This window comes from Passer domesticus, chromosome 3, assembly GCF_036417665.1.
Source record: "Passer domesticus isolate bPasDom1 chromosome 3, bPasDom1.hap1, whole genome shotgun sequence".
Lineage (NCBI taxonomy): Eukaryota > Metazoa > Chordata > Aves > Passeriformes > Passeridae > Passer > Passer domesticus.
In genome coordinates, this window is record NC_087476.1 from 72,601,792 (window position 1) to 72,627,910 (window position 26,119).

At 43.9% G+C, this 26,119-nt stretch overlaps 1 protein-coding gene across 2 annotated transcripts in view; it reads left to right on the forward strand.

Annotated features, from left to right (window-relative positions):
• The first annotated feature begins 4,561 nt into the window (after positions 1 to 4,561).
• TRIM67 (tripartite motif containing 67) overlaps positions 4,562 to 26,119 on the forward strand; it is a 44,974-nt gene continuing 23,416 nt past the window's right edge. For both annotated transcript variants that reach the window (XM_064413896.1, XM_064413897.1), the window contains exons 1-4: positions 4,562 to 13,656; positions 18,969 to 19,064; positions 22,957 to 23,079; positions 24,296 to 24,406. In XM_064413896.1, coding sequence (XP_064269966.1) covers positions 12,745 to 13,656; positions 18,969 to 19,064; positions 22,957 to 23,079; positions 24,296 to 24,406 — 1,242 coding nt within the window. In that variant the 5' untranslated portion in view covers positions 4,562 to 12,744. The remainder of the gene's footprint in view (positions 13,657 to 18,968; positions 19,065 to 22,956; positions 23,080 to 24,295; positions 24,407 to 26,119) is intronic.

The window sequence follows — 26,119 nt, forward strand, 5'->3', positions numbered from 1 at the left end:
GTCAGCCTCCCTGTCTCACTCCTGCTTGCCTGCCTGTTTGGCAGCAGAGCTGGCTGGGGAAAATGTTTCTCTGATCACAGACGGCTTGGAAGGAAACTGGAAGATCTACAAGTGGAGCATGTTTCAGTATTACCTTCAATCAAAAATTTTCACTAATTAATTCAGCTTAGTGGCACAAAAAATAAAGGCTTGGGTTAACATTTTGTCCTTCTTGGCCTTGTCTTGCTTTTTTTCCCCTCTGAATGAACCTCACACACACCCCACTGAAGGGGAGGTAGTTTCAACAAGCCACTTACTAAAGAGCCACGCTCCTCCCAGGACTAGTACCTGCCTCACCCTCTTCAGTCCCATCCCACAGCTCTCCAGGGCATCCAACTATCTATTCAAGATAAATTAATTCCAATCCCAAAATCTGTTTTATGTCTTTCTGTAGCCAGATCTTGAACTTTAGGCTTGCTCTTCAAGTTGTTGCCTACCTCAATGGCAAATGCTGCCTTTGCAGAAATTCTCACCCCAGTTAATCACCTTTCCCTTCTTCCTTCCTGTCTCACTGTTGTCTCTCTGCCATGCCACATATGGCTCAGGCTCTTATCAGCAGTTCAGCCTCCTTCCCTGCAGAGATTGCAAGGCCTCAGGATGGAGAAAGCTGCTGCTGAGAGATGAGGAAAAGCTGAGAAGCAGTGAACCCCTTGCAAATGTGAGCTGGAGAGGGCTCTTCTCAGCTTTCTTCTCGCTGTCAGATATACTTCTTGTCAATCTCACAGCTCTTGAGAGAAAGTGGCAGAAGAGCTCTCTTTGCCTCAGTTTGGTAAAAAGACAGGTAGGACAGAGGGATGCATAGCAACAGATTAAGAAACAAGTATCTGAAGCCACTGGAATAAAGTTGAACAAAGCCAGAGAGCAATTGTAAAAGGCAGAGACTTTAGACAGCTTTGCTCTGTGGTAGCCTGAATCATGTTGAAAAACAGTTTTTTGCCTATTGTTGCAATGGAATTGTTGGGTTTTGACGAATATGTCTTTCAACTGCTTGTTTCTTCTTCCTCTGACAGAGCTCTTTTTCAATAATTCAGATAAATTCTCTTTGGAATAATTACACTATGTGATGATTCCCCTAAAATGCAGGATCGTGTGGCATCAATCATGTCTGCCAGCAAGACTTTCCTCTGCTGCAGCAGCAGGAGAACTGGCTCAGCAGTGGTCTGTGAACAGAAGAGAGACAACATAGGTAGGGAGATACAACACCTTTTATACACCAAATGACAGGGCTGAAGAAAGGCTTTTGTATGAAAAGTTGCCCATTTTCTCCAGTAGTGTGTGCTGGCCTAATAAAAGACAGGATTTCTTCCTGCTAACCTTGTGTGCTTACAATACCTGTGCTTTGATCAGGGCCTGCACTGAGGTTCACTTCAAACACTGCCCCAGGACATTTTCTTGTTTTAATCACCACTGGCTGTTTCTTTTGCTATCAAAGGAACTACTTTTGCTTGCTTTTGATATGGGGAGTGCACCTCTCTGTAATCAAAGTTATGTTTAGCTTGTCCCTGAGCATCTAAGAGAAACCTTGAACAGTAGTTAGTGGCTAAATGTAAAATATGTATTTGTTAACAGCTGTGCAAAAACTGAGGGTGGGGTGTATGTGTATATAGTTTGTTGTGCTGTATTTTTTTTTTGTATTGCTGGAAGGTGAAGGCAACTGCTTTTTCATTTTAAAGATTCAAGGCATACTGTCTTTACTTTTTACACAGAGGTGTAAAATTTAAAACAAATAATGCAGAAAAAAAATTAACTTCTTATTTTACAATACCATTCAACTAATGGAGTGTCTTAGAATACCACAAACCCATAGTTTATGGCTTACAGTGATCTTGTGATGGTCATTGTAATTATTATTAGTGGACTGACAAATGGCTAAGTAAAAATATTTGAAATTCTAAATATTAAAGAGGAAGAGACAGTCAGAAGGTGAGTACCTTTCTCATCTCACTGGGTTCACCTCAGAACCCTCTTCTAGAATTCCTGCAGGCCTCATTCACCCCTAATTCCCATACACCCTCTCTGGGTTGTGATGGAAGTACAGAAAAAAAGACTGTAATCACTCAGAGATGACCAACAGGTATGTCTTATGTATGTACACCCACACAAGAAATTAACATGATAAAACATTCTACTCCTAGTTTGAGACCTCTGTTGTCTCAAATAATGATTTCTCTGATGATGTCACTACCCACAGGTAGTAATACAGACCAATCTGTGTATCACCCAGTTTTAAGCTTAGAATGTCCAGCCTTTTGCCTGAGCAGGGGATGTTTGTCAGGGGCACATGCACCTCAGATTAAGAATATTGTTAATTATGGCTTCCACTGAGGAAATGGTTGAACATACTGCCCTGCACAACAATCCACAAAGCGATCCATCCAGTATTAGAGAGCTACTGAGATGATGGGGAAGACCTCAGCACGCCAGAGGCAATAGAGAGTGCCTCAGAATGTTCCTCAGCATGCCAGAGGGCAATAGAGAGGACCAGTGCCCACAGCAGGCCAGTGCTGGACCATCTCCATGTGCAGGGGGAAGGCTGCTCCTGGCCACGTACCTGGGACAGGCACCTGGAGAACCTCATTGATTCCCTGGGCAAGATGGTGGCAGGGGATGAAGGGCCCTCCAGACAAGGGTGTGTGGCCTATTTTGGTGTATTTATAGTGTAGCCTTCCTTTGTCGTGCTCTGTGTCCTTGGGGATGAGGGTCAATTATGACTGAATGTCAGAGCTAACATTGCTACCCACAGCCATCGCAGGAGCTGAGAGGGCTGTCACCAAGGCCAGAAATAACCTGACACCCAGAAGCAGGTAGGGCAGCGAGTGGGGTTGGGGACCCGTTGTGCAACCTGGCCTTTTGCCAAAGGAGGGATGCTCTCACCCCTTCTCCTCCGGTGCTGACATCTGCAGTGCCTCTCCAGCCCCTCACTGTGGGTGCTGCTGTCACTTCAGGTGGCAAAGCCCCTGCAGGCAGCATTTCCCACCTGGAGCCACCTGAAGGGTGGGTGTCAGGTGTGACCTTGCCAGCTGCCTGGAGCAGCTTGGGCACAGCAGGGCAGTGGGCAGCAGGTCCCTGCAGCCAAAGGCACCTGTTCCGTGGAGAGACGAGCCACAAGGGAATCAATCCCACCCTCCATTTCTTGCCTGGGGACCTGTGGTGGGGGATCCTTGCTTGGGGACCTGTGCTGTGCACAGATCATGACTGAAGACTCTGTTCTACCAATTCAGAAACAAAAAATAAACCAAACACAGCAGTGTTTGAGCTGGAGATATTCCAAATAACAGGAACAAATAGAAATCAAGGCACTCTCCTTGTACAAAACATTTGTGGTGCTGTTAAATGAGCTGCTGGAAATGCTGTAATGTTCCACTGATTCTTTGTTACTCAGCAACTACTGTGGTGGTTGAGCAGTGAATAGGCTAAGCTGAGTTTTCCTAGCAGAAAAATAATGAAAGAAAATCGAAATCTCAAGTTTTAGAAAGAGACTGATGAGGCTGGTGGCACAGCAGGAAGGAAGTTAGGAACAAGTGGAAGTCTGGCATTCTGGAAAGGTTAGGTTTCAAGCACAGCTCCTGGAAAGAAGTCAGGGGATCACCATCCTAATAGGATATCAAGTGAAGGCCAGTCTTGAAGCCAAATGGAATAATCTAAAGGGGGCTAGTGAGAGGGAGAGATAGGGGCAGCACAATGTAGCACTAGGGCAGAGATCTGCCTGGCTTGGGACAAAGGAGTTTGGTAGGACTATTACAATCCTAATTTTCCCATTAACTGAGCAATTACAGAAGATGCCCATACATACTTTGAAGATACAAAATTTCAGCTTGAAATTATAAGTGGTTGAATTTTAGGGGCACTATCGCAAGTTAAAAGGAGAACAAATTAAAAATGGATGTTTGGTCAAATCCCTGCGGCTCTGCCTGTGCAGGCAGGACAGCTGATGTCCACTGCTGCCATCAGGTAAGGGAGCAGTCATGCACAGCCCAGAGCACTGCTCCCTGTGAGCACTGATTCTGCTTGGAGCCGCCTCTCTAGAAATCCATGTGTGCTCATCCATGGGAATAAAGCCTCGCTCTAACTAAGGGAATTATTTTAGTACCTCCAGTAGCTTTAAGCTATTTTTCAGCTTCCTCAAATTGTCCTTAGCATTTTTTCCCATCTTTTTTTTTTCATTTCTATTTTGCACTTCCCCCTGTTCCCTTTATTGGCTGCTGTCAAAGATAAGGTGGACCAGATTCATTGTTAGGCTGATGTGATATGGCCCTTTTAATGTTCTTCCTTGGATAACAGCTTGCTAAAATTGAATCATTTAGTAAGAGGACAAATTAAATCATCAGCTGGGGTTCTTTTTTCTATGTGTAACATAAAAGGATGTCTGTTGCATTTCATTTGAATTAAGAATATAATCATATGCATATTGCTGAAACTATTATGTTTCAAAAAGTGGTCTTATTATTTTCTGCATATTTTTCTTTGTGTGTGGAGTCTTTTTCTTTCTATTAAATTGCATATCCATTGAGGATTTGGGGGCACTCAGCCAGTCAATCCAATTTGGAGCTGGATGGTGGCAGTAGTGGACTAAGTCCCTTATCTGTTCCCTTCAGCTGTTTTACTCTTCTGCTATTGATGGAAACATAAAATTAAAAGTGGAATCAACTCATAGGAAGCAAGAGCCCAGCAAGAGAATTAGGAGGGAAAAGTTGAGGAGACTAATCTCTCTACAGCTGGGGTAATGTGCTGACAGATTTGATTTTAAATGCACATGCAGTAGATTGGGTATTTCACAAATATTGCTATTTCATTTATCTTAGTGGGTATCAAAGCAAGTACAAGAAGAAAATTGAAATCAGATTGGTAATGGTTTGGGGGATTTTTTGAGGAGTGCAATTTATGGAATTCTGGTTTCCCATGTGATGTGCACTGGGAAATTATGAAGTTTGAGGAATGAACAGGAGGCCTGAAAGTGGATTAGCCATTTCTACAGGATGATAGCAGAAATATATAGAGGAACTAACAGGTGTTTATACTTGATTCTGTGCATGCTTCATGTTATGTACAGGCTGCAATGAAAAAGAAGCTCAAGCACTTGAAATCAGTGGTTGCAATGGTGCAAAGTTTGATGTAAATAAGAATTAGAATATGATGGACCAGACAGCCTGGTGTGTCTGTGGGATTCATAGTTCTCTTTTGATTTTTGATTCCCTTTTGATTCCAGCCAGAGAAGACCTTGCATTTCTTTACATTAGTATTTCTCAGTAGGCTAAATGTGACAGCTTCCCTGCATGACCCAGATTGCTGGAGCTGCACAGGAGTTGAGTGATGCTGCTTTCTTTATCTTTATACAAACCTCTCTGCTGTGCTTCTGTTTTGGGCTGGCATTTGGCAATGCACACTGACAAATAAAATCTCTTATGTAAGGGGTTCTCCCCAAGGAGGATCCTCTGCCTCTTGTATCACAGTGACGTGACAAAGAAAACCTCATGGTCAGCATCATACCCAATCAGCAGGTGGTTCTTCTGCAGTGAGGACAGGAAAAGGACAATCTTTGTGCCCAAGGGACACATAGGCACATCTTCCTTCTCTTCAATAAGGGTTTCTTGCCATGGCCAGTACAGAGGAGTGTTGGGATAAACCCCACCTCTTTGTAGGATTCATGATCTTCAGATCACTTCCCTCTTGTCCATGGGGCTGATCCCCCCTAGGGCTGGATTTGGTGTGAAGTGGGGAACAAGCAGAGCTTTGCAAGGAGGCCTCTGTAAGATGAATAGTGGGAGAAAGACTGAAAGGCTGCAAAGGAGTCAGGAGGGGATGGTGAAGGATCAGGGGAGTTTCTCTGCATCAAGGAGTAGGGAAGAGTAGCAAGGGAAAGCAACATAAGGAAGAGGGAAGCAGAATCTCTGTACTTATATAAGAATGTTCAAAGATGCTGTCATAGATGAAAGGAAAATGTAGCAAAGGGAAAGAGAGGACAAAGGCAGAATGAAGGTGTTTTTCAAGTCAGGAAATGTAATACTCAATGAAGCAAAAGAATACATTGCTGGTGTGAGTGTGATTGATTTGGCTGATGTCTGTTTGCTCCCTTCTATTGGGCAGCTCAATGGGCTGCTGAAGAGAAGGAGGCATAAATCTCACGTAGGTGAGGTGTGTTGATGAAAAAAGCTTGGCATCTTGTGGACTTGCCTCCCCACTTGACTGATGCTGATGTCTCACACCACAGAGATGGCTTTTTGGATCTTGTGCAAATTCTCAGTGGTGCTGCAAGGGGCCCTTCCTCCCCACTCCTGTCCTTGTGTAGGCACGGGCACCTCTGAATCAAGATGTTGATGCTGAAAGCCAATTGTCCTGGTCTGGATTAATGCTTGTGGCTGTCTGAAAGCTGCAGTAAGTGCAGGAGAGGTGATGAGGACAGGCAGCTGGGGGTGGTGTCAGAAAGAACTTTCCTGTACAGCGGTGACAAAGATTTATGCTGAATTCCAGTGCTCATCTCATCAGCAATTGGCAGGACCTGAGTCTCTGTGCACATTAGAGGCCTCTCCTGTCTTGATTCTCTGGTGCATAGCAATGTGGGAGTTCCTGTTTACTTATCAGAAACAAAGCTGAAAAGAGAAGGGGAAGCTCAAGGCAGCCTCTGTTTCTGCAACCTGTCAATCTGGCCCCACTCACAGTTATAATCTCCAACATTTTTCTTGGCTCCTACTCCTCACTTCTCAATGCAGCTTGAAAGGCTCCTGCATGGCATTGCAGTACATAGAAGAGGCTTTGGTCAAACCCTCTAGAGCTCCATGTAAATTTTGCCCCAGTACCTACAGCGAAGGCAGGTTTGACAGGTCTCTTGGTCTTTCAAATACACATTCAGGGCTCACTTGAGCTACTTGCAGAATAGAAGAGCAAAGCCCATCTCTCAGGGTATTTATAGATTCTTCATTGCTCAGGAAAATTTCCTCACTAGTTGTCTTGCTAAACAAAGATAGCACTTTTTTCTCACATTTAGCAAAGGAGAAAAGCTACTTGGGCCTCCCTTCTTGATAAGAGACCTTTTTCACTGAGTTGCATTTGGATTAGTTCCCTAGCCCAGTTCACAGAACACTGCCCACCCTTTCAGGGACAAAACTTCACTACCCTCTTTGTGTAAGTATTTTCTTTACATGAGAAGAGATTGCCACATGGTGGCAATTTACCTTCACTTTACAGTTGTATCTACAAGTGCCTAACCCAGTCTGGAGTCTTTTCCAAACATGTTTTCCTTCAGCCCTTCCTTTGCTCTTACGAAACACTGGTGCTTCAATGTTGAGATTACTTACTGCTTGTTTGGTTTTGAGGGGGTGTTTGTCCCTCTTGTCTATTCCCTCACACTCCACAATGCTTAGGATGCCGTTACTTTTTCCTCCCTGCTCCCAGCCTTCCTACCAAAAGAGGATATTGGGACTGGTTTGGATTTTATGTAATCTTTGACTTTCTTAAAAAGCTGTGTATACTTTTCTTTACAGGCATGAATGGAATGACCACAGGGACAGCTGAGGGAGCAGGGCAGGTGCAGAGGGTTGAGACAGACTGCAAGCCCATGCTCAGAACAGCTTCCTGTGACCTTCTCTCCCCAAGCTGGCCCAGGAACAGATGAGGAACCCTAACCCAGTCTCTGCTGTAATACTATTGAAACAAAATCATCTCTGCCCAAAGTTTACAGTTGCTTTTTAAAAAGGCAGCAAATGTGACACAGTACTCCAAAAATCATACTGTGAGGATGTTAACCCTTTGGTGCTCTGAAATGTGTCCAAAGCAGGGCCCCATTCCCTGCTGTCCCTCACACACAGCTGCTCAGGGTCCAGTGCTCTCGTCCTCTTGCCTCTCAAAAGAGCAAGCACCCCTGAGGATGCTGCTTGCAAGTTGAACTGTAGCATTGAAGGAAAAGTATCGCACTCCACTGCACAAAAGCAGCAAGAAAGAGAGGATTCCTGGCACAGCAGGAAAGCCAAGATGTCCCTGGAGTAATTCCAAAGTCTTGCAGGCTGATGTATTTTTACAGCATCACAGAAACATGAGATCTTATTTTTCAAGAGTCCTGATTATAGGTAAGTGACTTTTGTGCTTTCTTTGTGCTTTCTTTTAGATATGATTTTTTAAAGAAGTATTGTAACTGACCTGTTCCTGAGATTTGTCTGTGCCAACAACACTTTTTGTTGCCATATAAGTTTAAAGCACCATTTTTCTCTGTATTGAATTTCATTCTTAGATGGCTGAAATAGATTTAGAAGTGTATTTGTTGAGCAATGTTTGGGATCAAGTACCATTTTTTGCCGTTTAACCATCATAACAAACATATACTCAGCAAACATTCTGAATAAAATTCCATTGTATGGAATTGTCCTCAGCTGTGAATTACATTTTTCATGGCAGATTTACTCCTCAATTTATTGAGAAAATTCAATATGTAGCTGCATTTCTATTACAGATACAGTCTTCTGCTAGCCAACAGATAAGCTTTTTATCAGCAGCCATGCTTCTGTGGCACTCTTCTGGGCTGCCGCCAAGCTTTGCCGTCCTTCCTTTCATGAGCACACCAATGTGCAAACATTTGAAAACCCTAAATAATATAATAGTTACTTGAATGCATGCTCAAAAAAAGCCCAAAAAACCCCCAACAACACCAAACAAAATCAATTTCAAAACTCTTACACCAACATAATGTACCTAATGCAAATCTACAAAACCAAGGAGCACATTTGCCATTTCCAAAGCCCCCTGACCCACGGACTATATAGATCAGCTTTTCCTCTGAGCCACAGTGGAAGTCTGCCTTCTTATGTCTCTTTGCCACATCACTCCTCAAACATGCAGTGTCAGCTCCAAATGGAGCCGGTAATGTTGGGAAGACAAGTCTGGGTAGAGAACATGATGAAGAATAAGCAGACAGGAGAGATTACACTCTGCTGTGGTTTTTATTATGCATAGGAGCAATGCTGAGGTGTGTGGGGTGTACAGCCACTGGTTAGAATCCAGCCTAAAATTCAGAGATGGGCAGCAGGTGCAGCTGTGCTGTCCACTGTGGTTGCTGAGGGCATCCTCTGCTGATAATTGAGCACCCTGCATTTCTAACAAGAAGGCATTTTTAACAAGGCACTGGAACTCTTCAGCTCACAGTGCCACACAAGCTGCTGGCTTTAGCCCAAGCACATTTTATCTTCTCTACTCTTGTGAACTATTTCTCTGTTCTTCTTGCAATGGAATAAGAACCTGTGGAGATAAGATCCTTTTTCTTCCCTGTTGCCCTTCAGATGAGAGGATGTGCACTTGGAGTGATGCCCATTAGCAGAAGTGATGATGGAATACTGGAATCAAAAAATTCCCCACAGAGAAACAGCAGTGGTAAAAGAAGAAAACTGAATAAAGTGAAGTGACCTTGGTGGACAGCTACTGAAGGAAAAAATAAAAGAGAAAAGAAAGAAAGAAAACTACCAGGAAACGGGTTAATGTGTGAGGGCAATATAAAATATGAAAATGTACAAGAACAGTAAGGGGAAGTCAACAAAATTGTCACAACAGGCAGAATGAGAAGGCATAAGCAATAAAACAAGAGAGGAAAGATTAATCAAATCCCTCCTTACTGTAGGGTTGTACTACACCTTGCCTTATGTTTTTTTAAGTGTAACTCTATAAATTAACCTCATTGGCTTTTTTCCCCCCATTGTGGGGATATAAAAGATGCTAATAAGTTCTTACAAAGGGTAAATAGTTTAAGGGGATAATACTAGTGATACTGAAGTATTAAACTGAAGATCAAAGCTAGGACTGCCAGTATAGGATCTTTAGGTTATCCATACACTGCTACAGCTCTAACAGATTAAAGACTCATTTGAACATAAAAAGATGAAAAATCATAGACATCATAGCCATTATAATAATGCCTTGATTACAAAACATAGTAAAGGCCCAATTCTTTCAGGCTCATACCAAATAGTCCTTTATTAATAGCTTCATTAAAGTTAGTGGAATCATCTTGGTGGGCTGTGTTCCTCATCAAAAGTAAGGATTTCTAAGGTCAGTCTGCTCAAGCTCAGTGACATTTTTCAACTCTTAGACCAGTTTCCATTCTGACCCCTGGAGTAGTAAGGGTTACAGTGATGTTTTGACTGTTCACTTCCATCAGCAGCAGCGCAGTTATACAGAGAAATACTTTTCATAAGGAGAAGAATCTGTCCTGTGCAACCTAAACTCTGAATATTGTTAAAGTAGGAGCTACTTCCAGCCGCAGTCTCTGGTGCCATGGGGATGAAGGTTTCTGCATTGAAACTCTACAACTCCTTGGCAACAAGGGCTGTTCTGGGACCAGTAGGACAGGTAAACAAGTGTAGCTCTCCCTGCTCTCAAAGCCATAGCTCTCTTGGGCATTAACATTTCAGACTCACTCAGAAGGTTAAAAAAGACCCTGGATGATGTAAAAGTCACACCACAGAACAGAGCAAAACAGATCACCTTTTTAAGCTCCATTTCAAATGTCACCTACTATAGTGATATGCTCTCAGGTGAAGTCAGGTTTGGGGAGAGAAGAAAAGTTGTGTTTGAAAGAGAATGTGCTTCTGAGATGGTTTATTTCTTGCCATTTCTGTGTCAAGTGCCAAAGATTCTAGGAGTTTATATAAACTCTGGAGTAGGATTGGAAATGGATATGTAAAATTCAGTGTATTAGAACTCTGGGAATTGCAAGCCCCAGCTAAAAAGCAGCTATAAAAAGTAGTTGGTCAGGTTTGGTGTTCATACATTTCCACCATTTACCTGTCTGTTCATTTTTTCTTTGATGTCTCAGACCTGATGCTGCTATTATGCACATTATGACAACTGTCACCTTCCACACAGGACAGGTAAAGAAAGAAGGCAAAAGTCCAAGAAAAAGCTACCATGCCTTTATAATTACCTTTAGGATTATGGCTTGAACATAGACTTGAAATATGTGACTTGGATTCCCCTATGGGTCTGAAAGAAACCTTTAGAGTACATCCACTCTCGCTACTGACAGATGGTAAAGCAGAGAACAGCCACTACGAAGATAACAGTATTTCACCCACGGGTTTTTCTTACTATGTAGTAGCATAAGGTAGCTGTGAAGTCAATGGTGTTTCAGAACACTTCTTGCAGTACTGAGGTTTCTGGCTGGAGGTAGCCCAAACACACAATCAGTCTAGGAACTCTCAATCTCATCACAGAGGTCACATAAAAGAAGAAGATACCTAGCCAAATGACAGGCAGGTTTATGTGGGTCATGGCTGTTTCTACTATGTACCAGAGGCCAAACTTGCTGCTTTTCGCACTGAAATGGGGAACTACAAAGCTTTAAACCCCTTGGGGTTTTTTCCCCCTCAGCTTGTCATGAGAGTGGCTAGGCAAGATACAAAAAGGAACTCCAGAGAGGAAAGACTGAAAAAAAAATTGAAGCTTTAATATATTCCTACTCTCTGACCCCATTCCTCCTTTGCTGTGCATCAACCATTTTAACAATCTGGCAAAAGCAAACCCTGAAACTAGAAAACCCTTTCCTAACCAGTGTCACAAAACCTCTTGTCATTTACTGAGAAATGTTATGATGTTTTAATGTTATCTCTTCTCTTTTCTTTTTTAAATTTTCATTCAATACCACTTAGTTCCTCATTTTAAAAATAGCTGTTCTGAAAAGACCAGTTTGCATTTTAAAACAAACAAATGGTTAGGATCTGCTTACAGAATTGAGCTTAATATGGTAGTGGCTGTTAAACAAGATTGACGAATAACAATAATAAAAATCAGTGAAATCACTTACATATAATCTCTTGACTATGAAATAAACCACTGCTACATCCACGCTAAGCATATGTAAACAAAACATGGGGGATTTGCCGCTGCTGGTTTCTTTCTCCTAAGGATGGTTATTTTCAGTTCATAAACTCTCAGCTGTCATCCCTGATTTATCTTCGCAGCAGATTCTTGTTGGGGTCACAGGGCTGGGAGCAGGGGCGATGTGGCACGTCCCCCGCCCGCTGCGCTCTGCCGCCCCTGCCAGCCACAGCGTTCGTAGCTGGGATTCGTGCTTCCCTTTTAACCCCTTTCTCATCCCTCCCTCTGTCAGTGCCTGACATTTTGTGCATTTTGGTTGTTTTCCAGCATGGTGAGAGCCGTGTGAGGGAGAGGTACGAGCTTAGTTTGTTGGCGAGCATCCTCCTCTAATTCGGGGACGGGAGAGAGGGCTAACAGAGATAACGAAACCCCGCCTGCGTTCAATCTGCTGCCCAAACAATGTCTTTATTTAAGCATATGAAGACATCGCTGTGTAGAGGTCCTTTAAAAAATGTTTTAGCCTTTCCCAGCCGTAGCGAGAGCGACCACTTTATTTGCTGGAAAGGGCTCTTCCCGCCCCTTCCTACTCCTGCCCTGCCTCCGCCCCCCGCCTCCTTTCCCCATATATTATTACTCTATGTTAAAACAGTCCCACCGCGCTCCGTGCCCACGGCCGGCCGGCGGGCAGCCCTTCCGTGCCCGGGCCGAGCGGAGCTGTCTGTGCGCGGCGGGTGCTGAACCGCGCGGGGCGGCAGCGCCGGCGGAGCCCTCCCGGCCGGAGCCCTGCCGGCCTCGCCCCGGCGCCGGGAGCGGCGGGAGGCGGCGGAGGGGGCGCCGCAGGGGATGGGGGGAGCCGGCGGCGACCCCACGCCGCCCGCCTGAGGAGCCCGCGCACAAAGCCGCGCCGCGGCCATGGAAGAGGAGCTGAAGTGCCCGGTGTGCGGCTCGCTGTTCCGGGAGCCCATCATCCTGCCGTGCTCGCACAATGTCTGCTTGCCCTGCGCCCGCACCATCGCCGTGCAGACCCCGGAGAGCGAGCAGCACCTGCCGCCGCTGCTCCACTCCCGGGGCCCCGCGCCGTCCCCCGCCGCCGCGCCGGGAGCGGCGCCGGGAGCGGCCGCGGGCTCCGCCGCCTGCCTGGACGCGGAGAGCGCGGCGGGCGGCGGCGGCGGGGACCACGCGGACAAGCTGAGCCTGCACAGCGAGACCGACAGCGGCTACGGCTCCTACACCCCCAGCCTGAAGTCCCCCAATGGCGTGCGGGTGCTGCCGCTGGTGCCCGCGCCCCCGGGGGCGGCGGCGGCTCCGCGGGGCGCGGGCCCCGCCAGCTCCTCCCTCACCTGCCCGCAGTGCCACCGGAGCGCGTCCCTGGACCAGCGCGGGCTCCGCGGCTTCCAGCGCAACCGGCTGCTGGAGGCCATCGTGCAGCGCTACCAGCAGGGCCGCGCCGCCGCCGCCGCCGCCGCCAAGTGCCAGCTGTGCGACCGCAGCCCGCCCGAGCCGGCCGCCGTGCTGTGCGAGCAGTGCGAGGTGCTGTACTGCGCCGCATGCCAGCTCCGCTGCCACCCGGCCCGCGGGCCCTTCGCCAAGCACCGCCTGGCCCCGCCGCCCGCACAGCCGGGCGCCCCCGGCGGCGGCGGGGACGGCGCCGGGAAGGGGGCGGGCGGCGGCCGCAAGCTGCCGACGTGCGCCGAGCACGACCTGGAGAACTACAGCATGTACTGCGTGAGCTGCCGCAGCCCCGTCTGCTACCAGTGCTTGGAGGAGGGCAAGCACAACAAGCACGACGTGAAGGCCCTGGGAGCCATGTGGAAGCAGCACAAGGTGAGTCCCGACAGCCCGCTGGGAGCTGGGGTGATGCCCAGAGCTGCGGTGATGCTCAGCACTGCAGTTTGTTCATCCCAAAGCCCCAAAAACGAGTTGCAGTTTGTGGGACAAGAGGTCCTTCATGTCCATCATCCTCACAGACTTTTCTCCCCTCGGAACGGTGCTCTTAGGTTTTTGGCCCTTCCTGACTTCCCACTGACCCCGCAGCTGCTGCTCAGGGTTGGAAAACCCAGACTTCCCTCTCATGTTGGCCTCTCCTTGAACAGTGAGGTTCCACCAGGTCTCAGGCAGATAGCTGGAATTAGCAAGTCCATCTCACCAACTTGTTTGCCTTTCACAGGGTCCTTGGCCATCCTGTCCTCAGCCTTCCATGCTCTCACAGTGGCAGCCCCTACCTGTGAGGAGACACGGTGGTTGTTCCTTCTTTTCACCACCTTCCTTTCATCCAGGACTCTGTGCAAGCTGCCACAACTGTATGTCAGCGAGGGAGAGTGGCTCACAGCCACCCAAATATTTTAGACAAAAAAGCATGGTACAGATGATCATGGACACTGGGTGTTCTCCTTAAAGAGGTCTCCTCCCACTCGGTTCCCAAAGAAGCCAACAGTAATGGCTGGAGGGATTTTCAAAGATAAATAAGGAATTGTAGATGGGGACTAGGGACAAGTAAAGGTGCTTCTGATTCACATATTGTCTGTCACTGTCTGATTCATGCTTCCCTGCAAGTGATGCTCCCTACCCCTCCTTGGATTCCATTATGGAGAGGTCAGAGCCATTTTCTTGGCTACACAGGGGTTTAGTGAGGTTTGATAGAGCTGGTGGGTAACTTGGTCATGCTTTCCTTGCTAAAAATAAGGATTTGCAACCATGTGGCCTTAGAAGTTGAAAATATGTATGAAGTTAGTTCTTTCTTGCTGAGAATGATGGACTCTGGAAAAATTATTAGTTCATACATATGATATTAGAGAGGGGACTTTGATACCTGAGAGCTGAGGACAATCCTTTGGCGCTTCCTGCTATATTGGGGTTAAAGGACTTCTCCCACAGCTATGCAGAGAGCACTTGACCAGCTCTGCTGGCTGCAGGATTCCCTTCTTTTTACTCTCTGCTTGCAGTTAGCAGTCAAGAAAGCACAGAGAGATCCTTTCAAACACTGCAGGAAAGGTCAAAATCAGGACTGGTCTCATCACCCCTCGGCCATGGAGTGGTTGAGTGCAAGATAAGCTGGGGTATTTGGCAAGACAAAAAAATTACTTTCTATTTTAAGATCCAAAGAAGATGCCCCTTGGGGTGATCTCCTTTGTTGATGCATACAAGAAGAAAGACAAACTTCTTCTGGAAGTGTTTCAGTTTGAATGTTATGCCAGCAGCTCAGCCATCCTTGCGCCCTAACATGATGAGTGCTTGTGCAGAGAAGTTCTCTTGCAGATTAAACATTTGCAGCTGCTGTTCGTATCTCAGTGTCAGAATCCACTTCTGAGCAGAATTGTTCTGATGAGCAGGATCTGAGTTCACAGTTCAAACACGGCTGATGTTTTGGAGGGCATGAGAAACCAGCTTGTGATGTACCATAGTACATCATATTTGTGCCATTGGAGCCTTGTTGTCATTTTACACCAATTTAACTTTGTAGAAGTTACACACAGCAGTGCAATGGGGAGCCTGCACCACTAACAGGAGCCAACCAGTCCAGCACAGCTTTGGTATCAGTCTACCTTGAGTTAAAACTATTTGCTGCCTTTTGGAACATTACAGTCCAGTGTAATCAAAGTTCAGAATCAGTAATTTTCTCTCTTTTCTACTGTCAAATATTGAAAAAAATCCTTTTGGTTGGTATTTTTACTGTATTTTTTTCTGTGACTGAGGTATCATTTTTTCTGTGACTGATTTTTCTCTTTATTTGCATATTCAATCAATGTCAAAATTTTAGTGAAAAGAAACCCTCAAAATTAAGTAATCTGGGGACTCTGAAATTATGCTCTTGTGAATATTTTATTTTTCAGAAAGATGTGCTTGGCACAAAACAAATATAATGGAACTGTATAGCCAGGCAACCTAAAGCATCATCTCACATTCATTCAGATAAATTGTTTTGGAATGAGATACTTCTGCTTAGAAATAGTTCTCTGATACAGCAATTTCTACAAGTTTATAACCTGCAGTTACTTTGGCCAAACCATAAATTACTTACATTGACTGGTACGCCAAACGTAATTTAAGGCTTATGTGTTGTCTCCAGATGCTCCGGGTATAGCTAGTAGAGGCAGCTGAAAGGTTTGTTCTTAGAGCAAGAAGCCTTCCTTGTGTTAGCCCTTTGTTTGGCTCCTCGTTTGTCTGGGCCTTATTACAGTGACCTAGTGGCAAACTGCAGAGTGTAAAACCTTGTCCAGGCAGTGCTGCAGGCCATGCAAAGAAATGTGCACTCACCCTCAGCTGTACTGCTGATACCAAAGCTGTGCTGGACTGGTTGGCTCCTGTTAGTGGTGCAGGCTCCCCATTGCACTGCTGTGTGTAACTTCTACAAAGTTAAATTGGTGTAAAATGACAACAAGGCTCCAATGGCACAAATCTGTGAAAATCTCCTGGTTTAGTTGGACTTCATTATATTCGCTTGCCTTAAAAGTGCATCTGACCAGCAGTTCAAGGTTATTAAGAAAAACTCTTAGTCTTCTGTTGAAGTTTAATCCTTTCGTGTCTTCTTAGCAAGTACAGTGGTACTGTAATCACATTTATGAATATGAGGAATGATGGGGGACACAGTTCATCTCTGCCCATTCTAAAGGGTTAATTATACATATGTGCCAAAATGCTGAAAACTCCCTCATCTGAATCCATCTGTGAAGGCTAGGCAGGCAGGCAAGTGTAGGAGTCCTCATGCCTGCTTTTATTTCCTGACCTAAAGACTTGTGTTCTCAAAAACATGTGGGCTCTATGAGAATTCAACACCAGGACAAGGTTATCTAATCAATAGTCAATCTGCTGCTAAAGAGAGATGGAGGGAAGGCAAGCTAAATGAGCATGAACTGTTTGGTTGACAAAGGACATGGCCATTATCTGGTTCATGTCCTGAAATCAGAGGTCTTCCCTGCCCATCTGGGTTCAATTACTTACCCTTGTGATCTCCGTGTTCCTGTAATTGGTGGAAATAGAAACTTGGTATCCATCTCCAGCCCTCAGATCATTGGTTGCAAGACCAGGTATTAAAGTAAGGATAACACCAGGTGGAATACCATTTGTCAGAAGTTATTAATTGTCCCAGTCAATGGAGCTTGTTACTTTGGCTTACAATAAATATTTCTGTGGTATGAAAGACAGCTCTGGGTGTACTGGGCATTTTTATGGCTTGGCTGGTTTACTGGGGGCTTAGTCATGTAGCTCCACTTGATTTTAATGAGAAGTGCATGAATAAATTCCTCTGATTTGCAAGGTGTCTTTTACCAATAATTGGAAAAACAAAGCTATTATCTCTAAGTGGGTTTCACAAATGGAAATCTGCTCTTCTACTCATGCTGCAGTCAAGTTAATGCAACCACATGTTTTAATGAACAGATCAGTTTGCTTATGAGCTCTTTAGACAGTGACATGGTTGAGTTTCTGTTGCAGCTCTCTGTGACTGGAGGGAGCCAGGAGTAACTGTGCTGATTGCCGTTGGTATATATGCTGTTTACAATTCATCTGTGGTGGTTTTCTACAGCTGCTGTGATGCTTTTGTCTCTTCTGATCTGGTGAAATACACTTTGAGATGATTTGAAAGCTGGTGCAGATATTGGGAAACTGGAAGTTTTACTTTTGTGGGGACCAACCATTGGTTTTGATTTGAAAGAAAGGAACTCCTGCCTCCCTGAAACAGTTTGGTTAGAACAGTCAATGACAGAGAATATAATGTTTCTGCCACCTATTTCTTTCTTGCTTACACCCCAGCTGCTTTGTCATGCACTGCTTTCACCTTGTTCTGTGTCATCTTGACAAATCAAAGGCTCAGATGTGCCCTGTAAGTGGAACATAAAGTACAATCAAAAAAGGTGTGCTTCAAACTTTGGCAAACATGGTCAGACTGTGCAGAGCTGACCTCAAGTCCTGATTGTCTATTCTCGCAGAAAACAGAGATTTTTTTCATCGACCTGGAGTATGCTTCTATGGCCTCCCGTAGTGTCAATATCAAACATCATCATTTCAGGGTTTTGTGCATTTACAGGTTTGTGTACGAAATACAGGGTTTGTGTACGAAAAGAGCAGAGACTCAGACATTGAGAAATAGGCACACTGTCTTTCCTTTACATTTGTTATGAATTAATTTTGTAAAGCATATTTACATTTAGATTTTAGCACTAATGTGCTTTCAAGGGGCCACTTTCCAGGCTCTTGTTCCCCAGTCTTACATACATCCAGGGTTGCTCCATCCCAGGTGCAGAACCTCGCAATGACGTCAGCCAGTTCTTTGAGTACACTTAGTGAATCCTGTTGGGACTCCTAGACTTATAGAGATCCATCTAGAGTAGCAAATTCTGCACAAATTTGGGGTTGACTGGGAGTTAATCATTCTCACAGTCATGGTCCTCCAGCTCAGAGCACTGGGACCCCAAAATGCATCACTGGGTCTGCCAGGGGCAAAACCACTGTTTCCTTCCTGTTCTGGAAGTTCATCAACAAGCCTCTGGTTCAGCTTAGAGATCTCAGGTGTTAGCTGAGGAAAGGGAAGGTTAGGCCTAGAGTGTGGACTTTAAAAAGGCATATTCTATGTGCCTTACTGGTCAAACTTAGAGGAAGGGTTTATTCCAACTTTTGCAGAAACATTTGTTGAGTTGGAGCATGGGAAACTGGAGCCCCAAAGGGACATTACTATGAAGTCTGAGAAGGCAGATTTGTCTTTAAAGTCCTAGTGTATCTCAGGTTTGGTAGGATCTACCACATTTATAAAGATTTCAGACTTGGATGAAAAAGAAGTGTCATTTTGGAAAGCACTTGGGGATTTTTCAGCATGACAGATGCTACTGTGTAAGACTACTACCTCCTTATACACGTGGGTAGCTCTTTTATAAAAAGGTGTTTGACTTACCAAGTTGCTGCAATAAAGTGGAACATGCAGACAAAATACTTGACTGCCCCCACATGCATATTTCGCCCTCATTAAATCTGATTACAGTAAAAATCTTAACTATTCTTTTCTAGAAGAAACACTTTGTGGAATTTGGAATACATGTAAGCCTTTTAGCACATTATTAATCATCAAATCCAAGGATTACTAAGAAAAACATTTGCATTTTATCACTAACTTTTTCTTTTTTGTCCTCTTTTTTTCTCCCTTTCAGGCACAGCTATCTCAGGCTTTAAATGGTGTTTCAGATAAAGCAAAGGAAGCGAAAGAATTTTTGGTTCAGCTGAAAAATTTATTGCAGCAGATCCAGGTAACTGTAGAATATAATCTGTTTTGATAATACAGTAATCAATAGAACTGTGTGAATAATTTATTTGATGACTTTGTTTCCTATGCTATTCTCATATTTCCTGGAATCATCTGACCTTTCTTGAATGGATTTGCTAGGTAAAATTGTTCATCAAATAATGCCCCTCTTAGCTTTTAGATTGTTTGATGTTTGTTGCAAAAAGCTGATACTCAATACTGGACATCTGAGCTGTGTTGATTAGTGTTTGATTGAATCCATTAGTCATGCTTCTAGGCTCCTCCCTGACTGCAATTGCTTGAATTCGGCATTTAGGATAAATTCTCATTTTAACACATTCAAAATTTACTGCTAGATTTTCATCTTACATTTCCTAAAAATGCACCAATTTCTGCAAAAAATCCAGTCAGCCTGCCTATTAGAGTACTTGTAAGAATCTCCTACACATACTCAAAAATACAGGAATATTCTACTAAAAAAAAAGGAACTGCTGCTAAATCAATGTGGCATTTATTGGAGCGTAAGTTATTTTCATGCCTGTAATTGTCCAGATTTAATAGTCAGAAAAAGAGCTCATAGTGAGTGCAGTAATTGAGGGCACAAACCCAAAATGAAACAAGCCTTAATTTCAATCAAATTTAGACTCATCAGTGCTAGAGGTCAGATGATCCTCAAGGTCCTTCTTGCCCTGCAGAGTGTACCTGGAAATGTGCAACTCTAGTTTGAGTGTTCAGGAGGGGACACTTGTTTTCTGCTGCAGCAATCCTCAGAAGTGATGGGATATGCATCACCTGCTCTTCAGTAGCCCACTCTGCTGCTTGCTCATCTTTCATCAATAAGTCCTGCGCTTGTTAGTAACAAAAAACCAAAGCAGAAATACAAAAAGTTTGTTATTCATTAAAGTATTCCTCTTAAAACCCCAGAGGATGAATTTGTACCGCAAGAGATGCCCAAGCTCTTGGGTTGCCTCAGGGCAGCCTAACAACACACCCTCACAGTCTCCCACAGCCACGTGGGGAAGGGAGCACACCAAAATGAGAAACTGGTAAAATTAAAGGACATTTAACTGAAAGAAACCGATGCAAAGCCACTGACTGGCACTGTGCTGTATTTTGGCTATAGTGTGAGGCTTCTCTCAGCTGGCTTAGCCATGTAATAAGTTATGTAGCTCATATAGTTATGTAGTCTACTCATTTAGACTTCTTTCAATGTCCAAGGAGAAAAGACAGGCACCTCTAGAGAGTATTTCTTCCTGTAGGTATGAACAGCTGTTTTAGGATGGGATAAACCATCCAAAACAGTAGGCTATCACCAATCTTTCTTGAGTCATCTAGCTCCATTACAAATGTATTTTTCCCTCCTGAAACCTAGAAGTGGCCTATTATGACTGTTTATGACTATGCTGTAAAATCCTTTAATGTGTTTCAATAAAATCACTGCCAAATTGCTCTGCATAAGGGAACTGCTACAATTGGATCAAAAGACCAAGCCATTTATTTGATGCTGTTTGTTACTTAAAATGCTAGAGGAGAGCTCAGAAGAGGAAATTATATCCAGCAGTACCCTCTAACATTTAGCCAAGTCTGGGCTCAAATTTGAATCTGACCCTCACATGTTGAGCCAATCTTTGTCCTGAGCCTGAGCGAAACATCGAATTTCAGCAAACCAAAACAGCAGGACTAATCAGCTGCATATTATGTGATCATCTTGGATCAAGCTGATCATCTTGGAGCCATGGCCCAGTCTTGTTTTACTTTTCCTAAGTAAAACAAGATTGGGGTAGGGCTCCAAGATGATCACCCACACAATTTAACCTTTAAGGAGCTCGCTGGAATGGTTTTCTCCCGTGACAAATTGCACTCTTCTCATGTGATGTTCAAGCTTTGATGATAGCACATACCAGGGAATGCTCCTGCTAGTCAGGTTTGGTACAGCCACAGTCTTCAAGGGGAAAGGGTTTAGATGTGTCATGAGCCAGTCTGTACCTTTTGACATTTGGACAAAAACCAGTTCTTGTACTGTTATTTTGTGGGGGAACAGATATAGCCTTTGTGCGTAGGTTCATAGACAGCCATATCTCAGAGCAGGTTATTTAGAGTAGAAATCTTATGATGGCTGCCACCCTCACATATGGACATTTACCCCTCAGCAAAAATGTATTTTAGTAATACTTTTACACAAAAGAGCAAGCAATATGTAGATTTTATTATCCTGTCTCAATGCACTGCAGACCAGGCATCCATCCACACTCTTTATCTCCTCTCTGAGTTTTTTAGAGCTATCAGGAACTGCCCTTTCATCTTACCTGGGGCAGTTTGCAAATTAGTAATATATTTTTCTTTTCTCTGCTTTGCAGATCTGTTGTTTCCCCATTTTTTTTTCCCGCCTTTCTCTTCTCTGAGGTCACTTTTATATCTCTTGGTCTTTTCTTTTCAGATGCCTGTTCCTCATTACTCCTGTTGCTTTCTTCTCCTTGTTGCTGTCATGATCTGATTTTCCTATTTTCCCATCTGCTGTAACAATTTCGTACTTTCTCACTTGAAGGAGGCATATCACCAAACACCCCATTTGATGTGTGAGCAGAAAATGAGGAGAGAAATGATGCACTACAGCCACCAACTGATTCAGGCTCTGTGCACAGCCAGCACTTCAGGAGTAACTTCAGGGATGGAAATGGGCTGGAGGGGGAGCTGGGTGTGACACAAGCCGAGGAGGGAAGAGATGCAAACAGGAAGAGTCTAAGACAAACCTGTGAGCAGGAACTGAGCCGTCTGGTGTCTCCCCACCCCCAGATAAACCCCCGCCCACATCTCGCCGGCAGGTCCAGGACTGCAGTGGGGGCTCCTCAGGGAACACTGATCCTGCATCTGTCACTGGAGAATGGGATGCACGGGTCACAGTGAGGGAAGGGAGTACAGTGCTGAACATTTTGAACTCAAAATAAAGAAGACAAAGCAAATGAATAGGAAAAAAAGAGAAAAGCAAAAGAGCTAAGAGATAGTAGTGAGTTAGGGGAGTACAATGTCTTAGCAAAGAGGTGCTTCTCCTTCAGTACATGCTTGAAATCTTCTCACATTTAATGATTTTTTTTCTTTTTTTAATTGGGGTATTTGGGAGGAAAGCTGATAGCACACCTAAATATCTCCTTGGAAGAGGAGCTTGAAAATTTTGTCCTTTTAGTCTCATGAGCAGAGGAGGTGAGAGAGAGTCTTCCTTTGAACGGGTACTACAGAAGCAGTTCCAGGGCTTTATGTAATGCTAAATTGTTCCCAGAGCCTACTAAAGGCTCAGTGTTGTATACCTCGTGCTGGTTTCTGCCTAGCAAAGAATTTTACCATAATGTGAATAGAGAGTTGCCTCTTTTTTTAAAAGCTAATCAAGTACATAGCTCCACTGCCAAGTGCTAGCTGTTTTATAAAAAGTACTCGAAGCAATACACAAACCTTAGGGCTTTGTACCTCATTAATTTCCTTGTAATAAGCCAGTAGACCAGATTCTGGTCCATAATTCTGTTCTAATTGCTGTGGTACAGAGCCAGTGATTTCAAAGTTGCTACAGTGGGATAATTAAAACAGATTGGAGCAGAATCCTCTTATGTATGTATGCACTGTATATGTTACATTCAGCATTTACATTATGTTGTACTACATCTGTTGTCAGGAAAGTGCCAGTAAATCATGGTTTTGAATAAGACCATTTGTGGCATGGCATGTTATTGTTTCATTTTACAGCATGCAGCTATTACTAGTACAGCTGTAATGAAATCAGAATGGCAACAAAAATGCTGAGGGTCTTGAAAGGAAATTTTTTCTGAACAGAAAAGCAGGTATGAAGTTTGCAGTTTAAGCTGCAAACTGTGCTGTCTCTGATGGGTGTGACTCTGTCCTTGTTGTAGGAGAATGGGTTGGATTATGAAGCCTGTCTCGTGGCTCAGTGCGATGCCTTGGTTGATGCGTTAACACGGCAAAAGGCAAAACTGCTCACAAAGGTCACCAAGGAACGTGAGCACAAGCTGAAGGTGAGCACTCCTCTCATCAGCTCAGCACAGCTGCTGATAGATACCTGGTGTGGTTTGTCAAGCTCCCCAACCCTTTACACCATGAAATCTCCTAGTGATAAAATTCTAAAGTTCCTTTAGCAGGTTCCAGTTCAGCCATTTAATGGAACTGTGCCTGTGCACATTACATGATGGATATACTTCAGATGTTTGTTGAATCAGGCCATCAGTCTTTATTTATCTGATGGTTTGGGGCTGTCTTTTGAGAGGTGCTTATCAGTGGTTTGGATTTTGGCACCTTCTGCCAAAGTAAAGAGCTGTGATTTTGATATCTCCTCGAATCTTTACATTCAGGTAAGCCACCTCCAGAAATACATGAGCTACTCAAAATATTTTAAAGAATTGCTGTCAATGGAGATGGCAAGAAAAAATCTAAAGTGTTTGAATGAAGTGGCAGTCAAGAAATATTTAACTAGATGCATTTCTTAAAATGCTGATCTTTATGTGATTTGAGGTACTATGGTGCCATTTGCTTTAAAAGTATCTAAGACAGAAGGAAAAAGTGAAATGGATTATCTAACATATCAGTTAACAAAATCCACCTGAGATCAGCATTCAGCTTGCTTAACAAGAGCCAGCACTTTGGACATACTGCTGACAGCACAGCAAACCCTGCAGTTTATTGCTGTCACGAGTTGGCCTACAGTGCTACTAGATCTAGTCCACAGCCATGTGGCAGCAGAATCAAGACCAAAATCTGGAAAAATGGAATTTCTTAATTCCAGCAATGTGTTCTTAATCAGAGCAGGTTCAATGATAAATTGTGAAGAGAATGTTAGGGTATGATCTGCGAGAAACCACTCCAGCAGTTTGCCTCTAAAGTGAAGGACATCTTAAAAGCTCAGATGCTAGTGAAAGTGTGACTGGAAATGTGATCACTGCAAATGCAGAGATATGTTCTGTGCCCTCTGTGCCCCAAGCAAGCCTAATCTTTGAGAAATTAATCTGCTCTGAAAATTGAGATTCCCTGTGCACAACATTTTGCCAAGCTAATTATCACTATTTACAATACAGAGCAAGTGAGTGAAGCTGATGGAGATACAGCAGTGGCCATATGGCAGCTAAATTAAGCATAGATTTAACACACTTTCCCATTCCTTGTCTCTTCTGAAATAATTTTATACAATTCACTGCAAGCTGAGGCAGTCACAGAACTGTACTGATGTTTGTTTTCCAGGTTGTTTGGGACCAGATAAATCACTGTACACTGAAGCTACGCCAGTCAACAGGGCTGATGGAATACTGCTTAGAGGTTATCAAAGAAAATGATCCCTCTGGGTTTTTACAGGTAATTTTCTTCCTAATGTTCTGGGGCGGAAAAAAAGAAAATACTTTAAACCTAAGTCTAAAAATGTGTGGCTTTGTTAATCAGCCCCTTCCACCTTCAAGGCAGGCTCACCTTAACTCGTGTAAGTACTGTCTAAAAACTCAGAGAGCCTGGTGACCGCATCAGTGTCCCAGCAAAGAGATGGCTTTAACAGCTGCACCCTGACTGAGGTGGGGAGTTAGTGGTCACACCACTCCCCCAACTCCTGATGTCTTTCCTCTTGCCAGCCCTTCCTTCCGGGCTGAGAAAGATGCTATGCAGCTAATAATAGCTTTTTGCAGAGTATTATTTTATTCTCATCTGAGAAACCCAACAACCCAACACAGGGCCTCACAGAGCTCTCTGATTATTTTGGAGAGGTCAGTGACTGAGCAGAGTAGTACTTCTCCCCCTTGTGCTTGTCCCTTTTGCTTTCCCACATAAAAGAGTCCTTTCAGCACCTCCCCTGTAAGGAAATCTAGTCTGAAGGGGCTGCATGTAGCTTTGCTTCGCTGAGATTGTTGCATCAAGACCTGTGGCATCTCCAGGTACCTTTTCTTTGCAAATATGGCCTAGCCAATAATTGCCTTAACTTGCAGGATATTGTTTCTTAGGTGCAAACAGTGAAAATGTCTATTAATGAGACAAAACATAACAGTGTTTTTTCACATAAATTATTTTGCTTAATTTATTCTTATATGTTTATTAATGACTTTATTTTGCCCTAGTAGTTTTGTTGCCTTATTTATTGCCTAAAAAGAAAGGTACACCAAACAAAATTACTTGCACACATGAATGCATAGAGTGTCAGGGGTTTGTCAGAGCATCCCTAAAAAAACAGGATGAGAATTAGCCAACTTAAACCTATTAGCACTCCAGACTGATTGTTACTGTCATGTCTGGTCTCAGGCGAGAGAGGGGAATGTGTGGTGTAGATTAATGTCAAGGTTACACAGATTTTAACAGGCTATTGGTTAGACACTACAGGACAAACAAAACCTTTAGGTCTTACCTACATGCTATCTAGATACATGCTTTACTTTCTTTTCAGCTTACTTTCCCTATAACTTCTGTGGCTTCAGTTTTTGCAGCCCCCGTTATTTAAAAAAAAACCACACACCATTTTTGTTTTTACTTTTTCCTGGTATACCTAATGATGCTTTCAAGACAGCGAGCAGACACTCAGGCACTGCATTACTTTGAGCAACTACTCCTGCAGCCAGGTTATTGAGACATGGCCAAGGGATCCAGCATCCCAGTAAGTGACTCTGAGGTTGCAGGAGTTGTGGGATGCTCCTCCACCTACTGCACAGGCTGATTAGGAGCTGTTGATGCAGGGGCTCAGACAGGAGTGTCCTCAATAAAAGTAATGAGGAAAAGTATCCAAATTCCTATTCCTGCAAAAATGGAAAACTCTCTCTGTTATACCCAGAAAAAAATTCTACTCCCTGTGACTTACTGTCAGGGACTCCAGATATCCAAATGGCAGCTTCACTGAACTCAAGGACAGTTGAGTTCATTGATTTCCACAGAGACAGGAGTTAACTTCCTGAAGGGTCTGTTGTGATCATTTTAGTTTGACTTCTGGTCTGATTGTCTGTGGGCTGAGCTAGGGCAAAGCTTTAAAAATTAAATTCAGTTTTGATGTAATGGTAGAAAATCCATCATATATGTGAAAATCCATCTGACAATTTA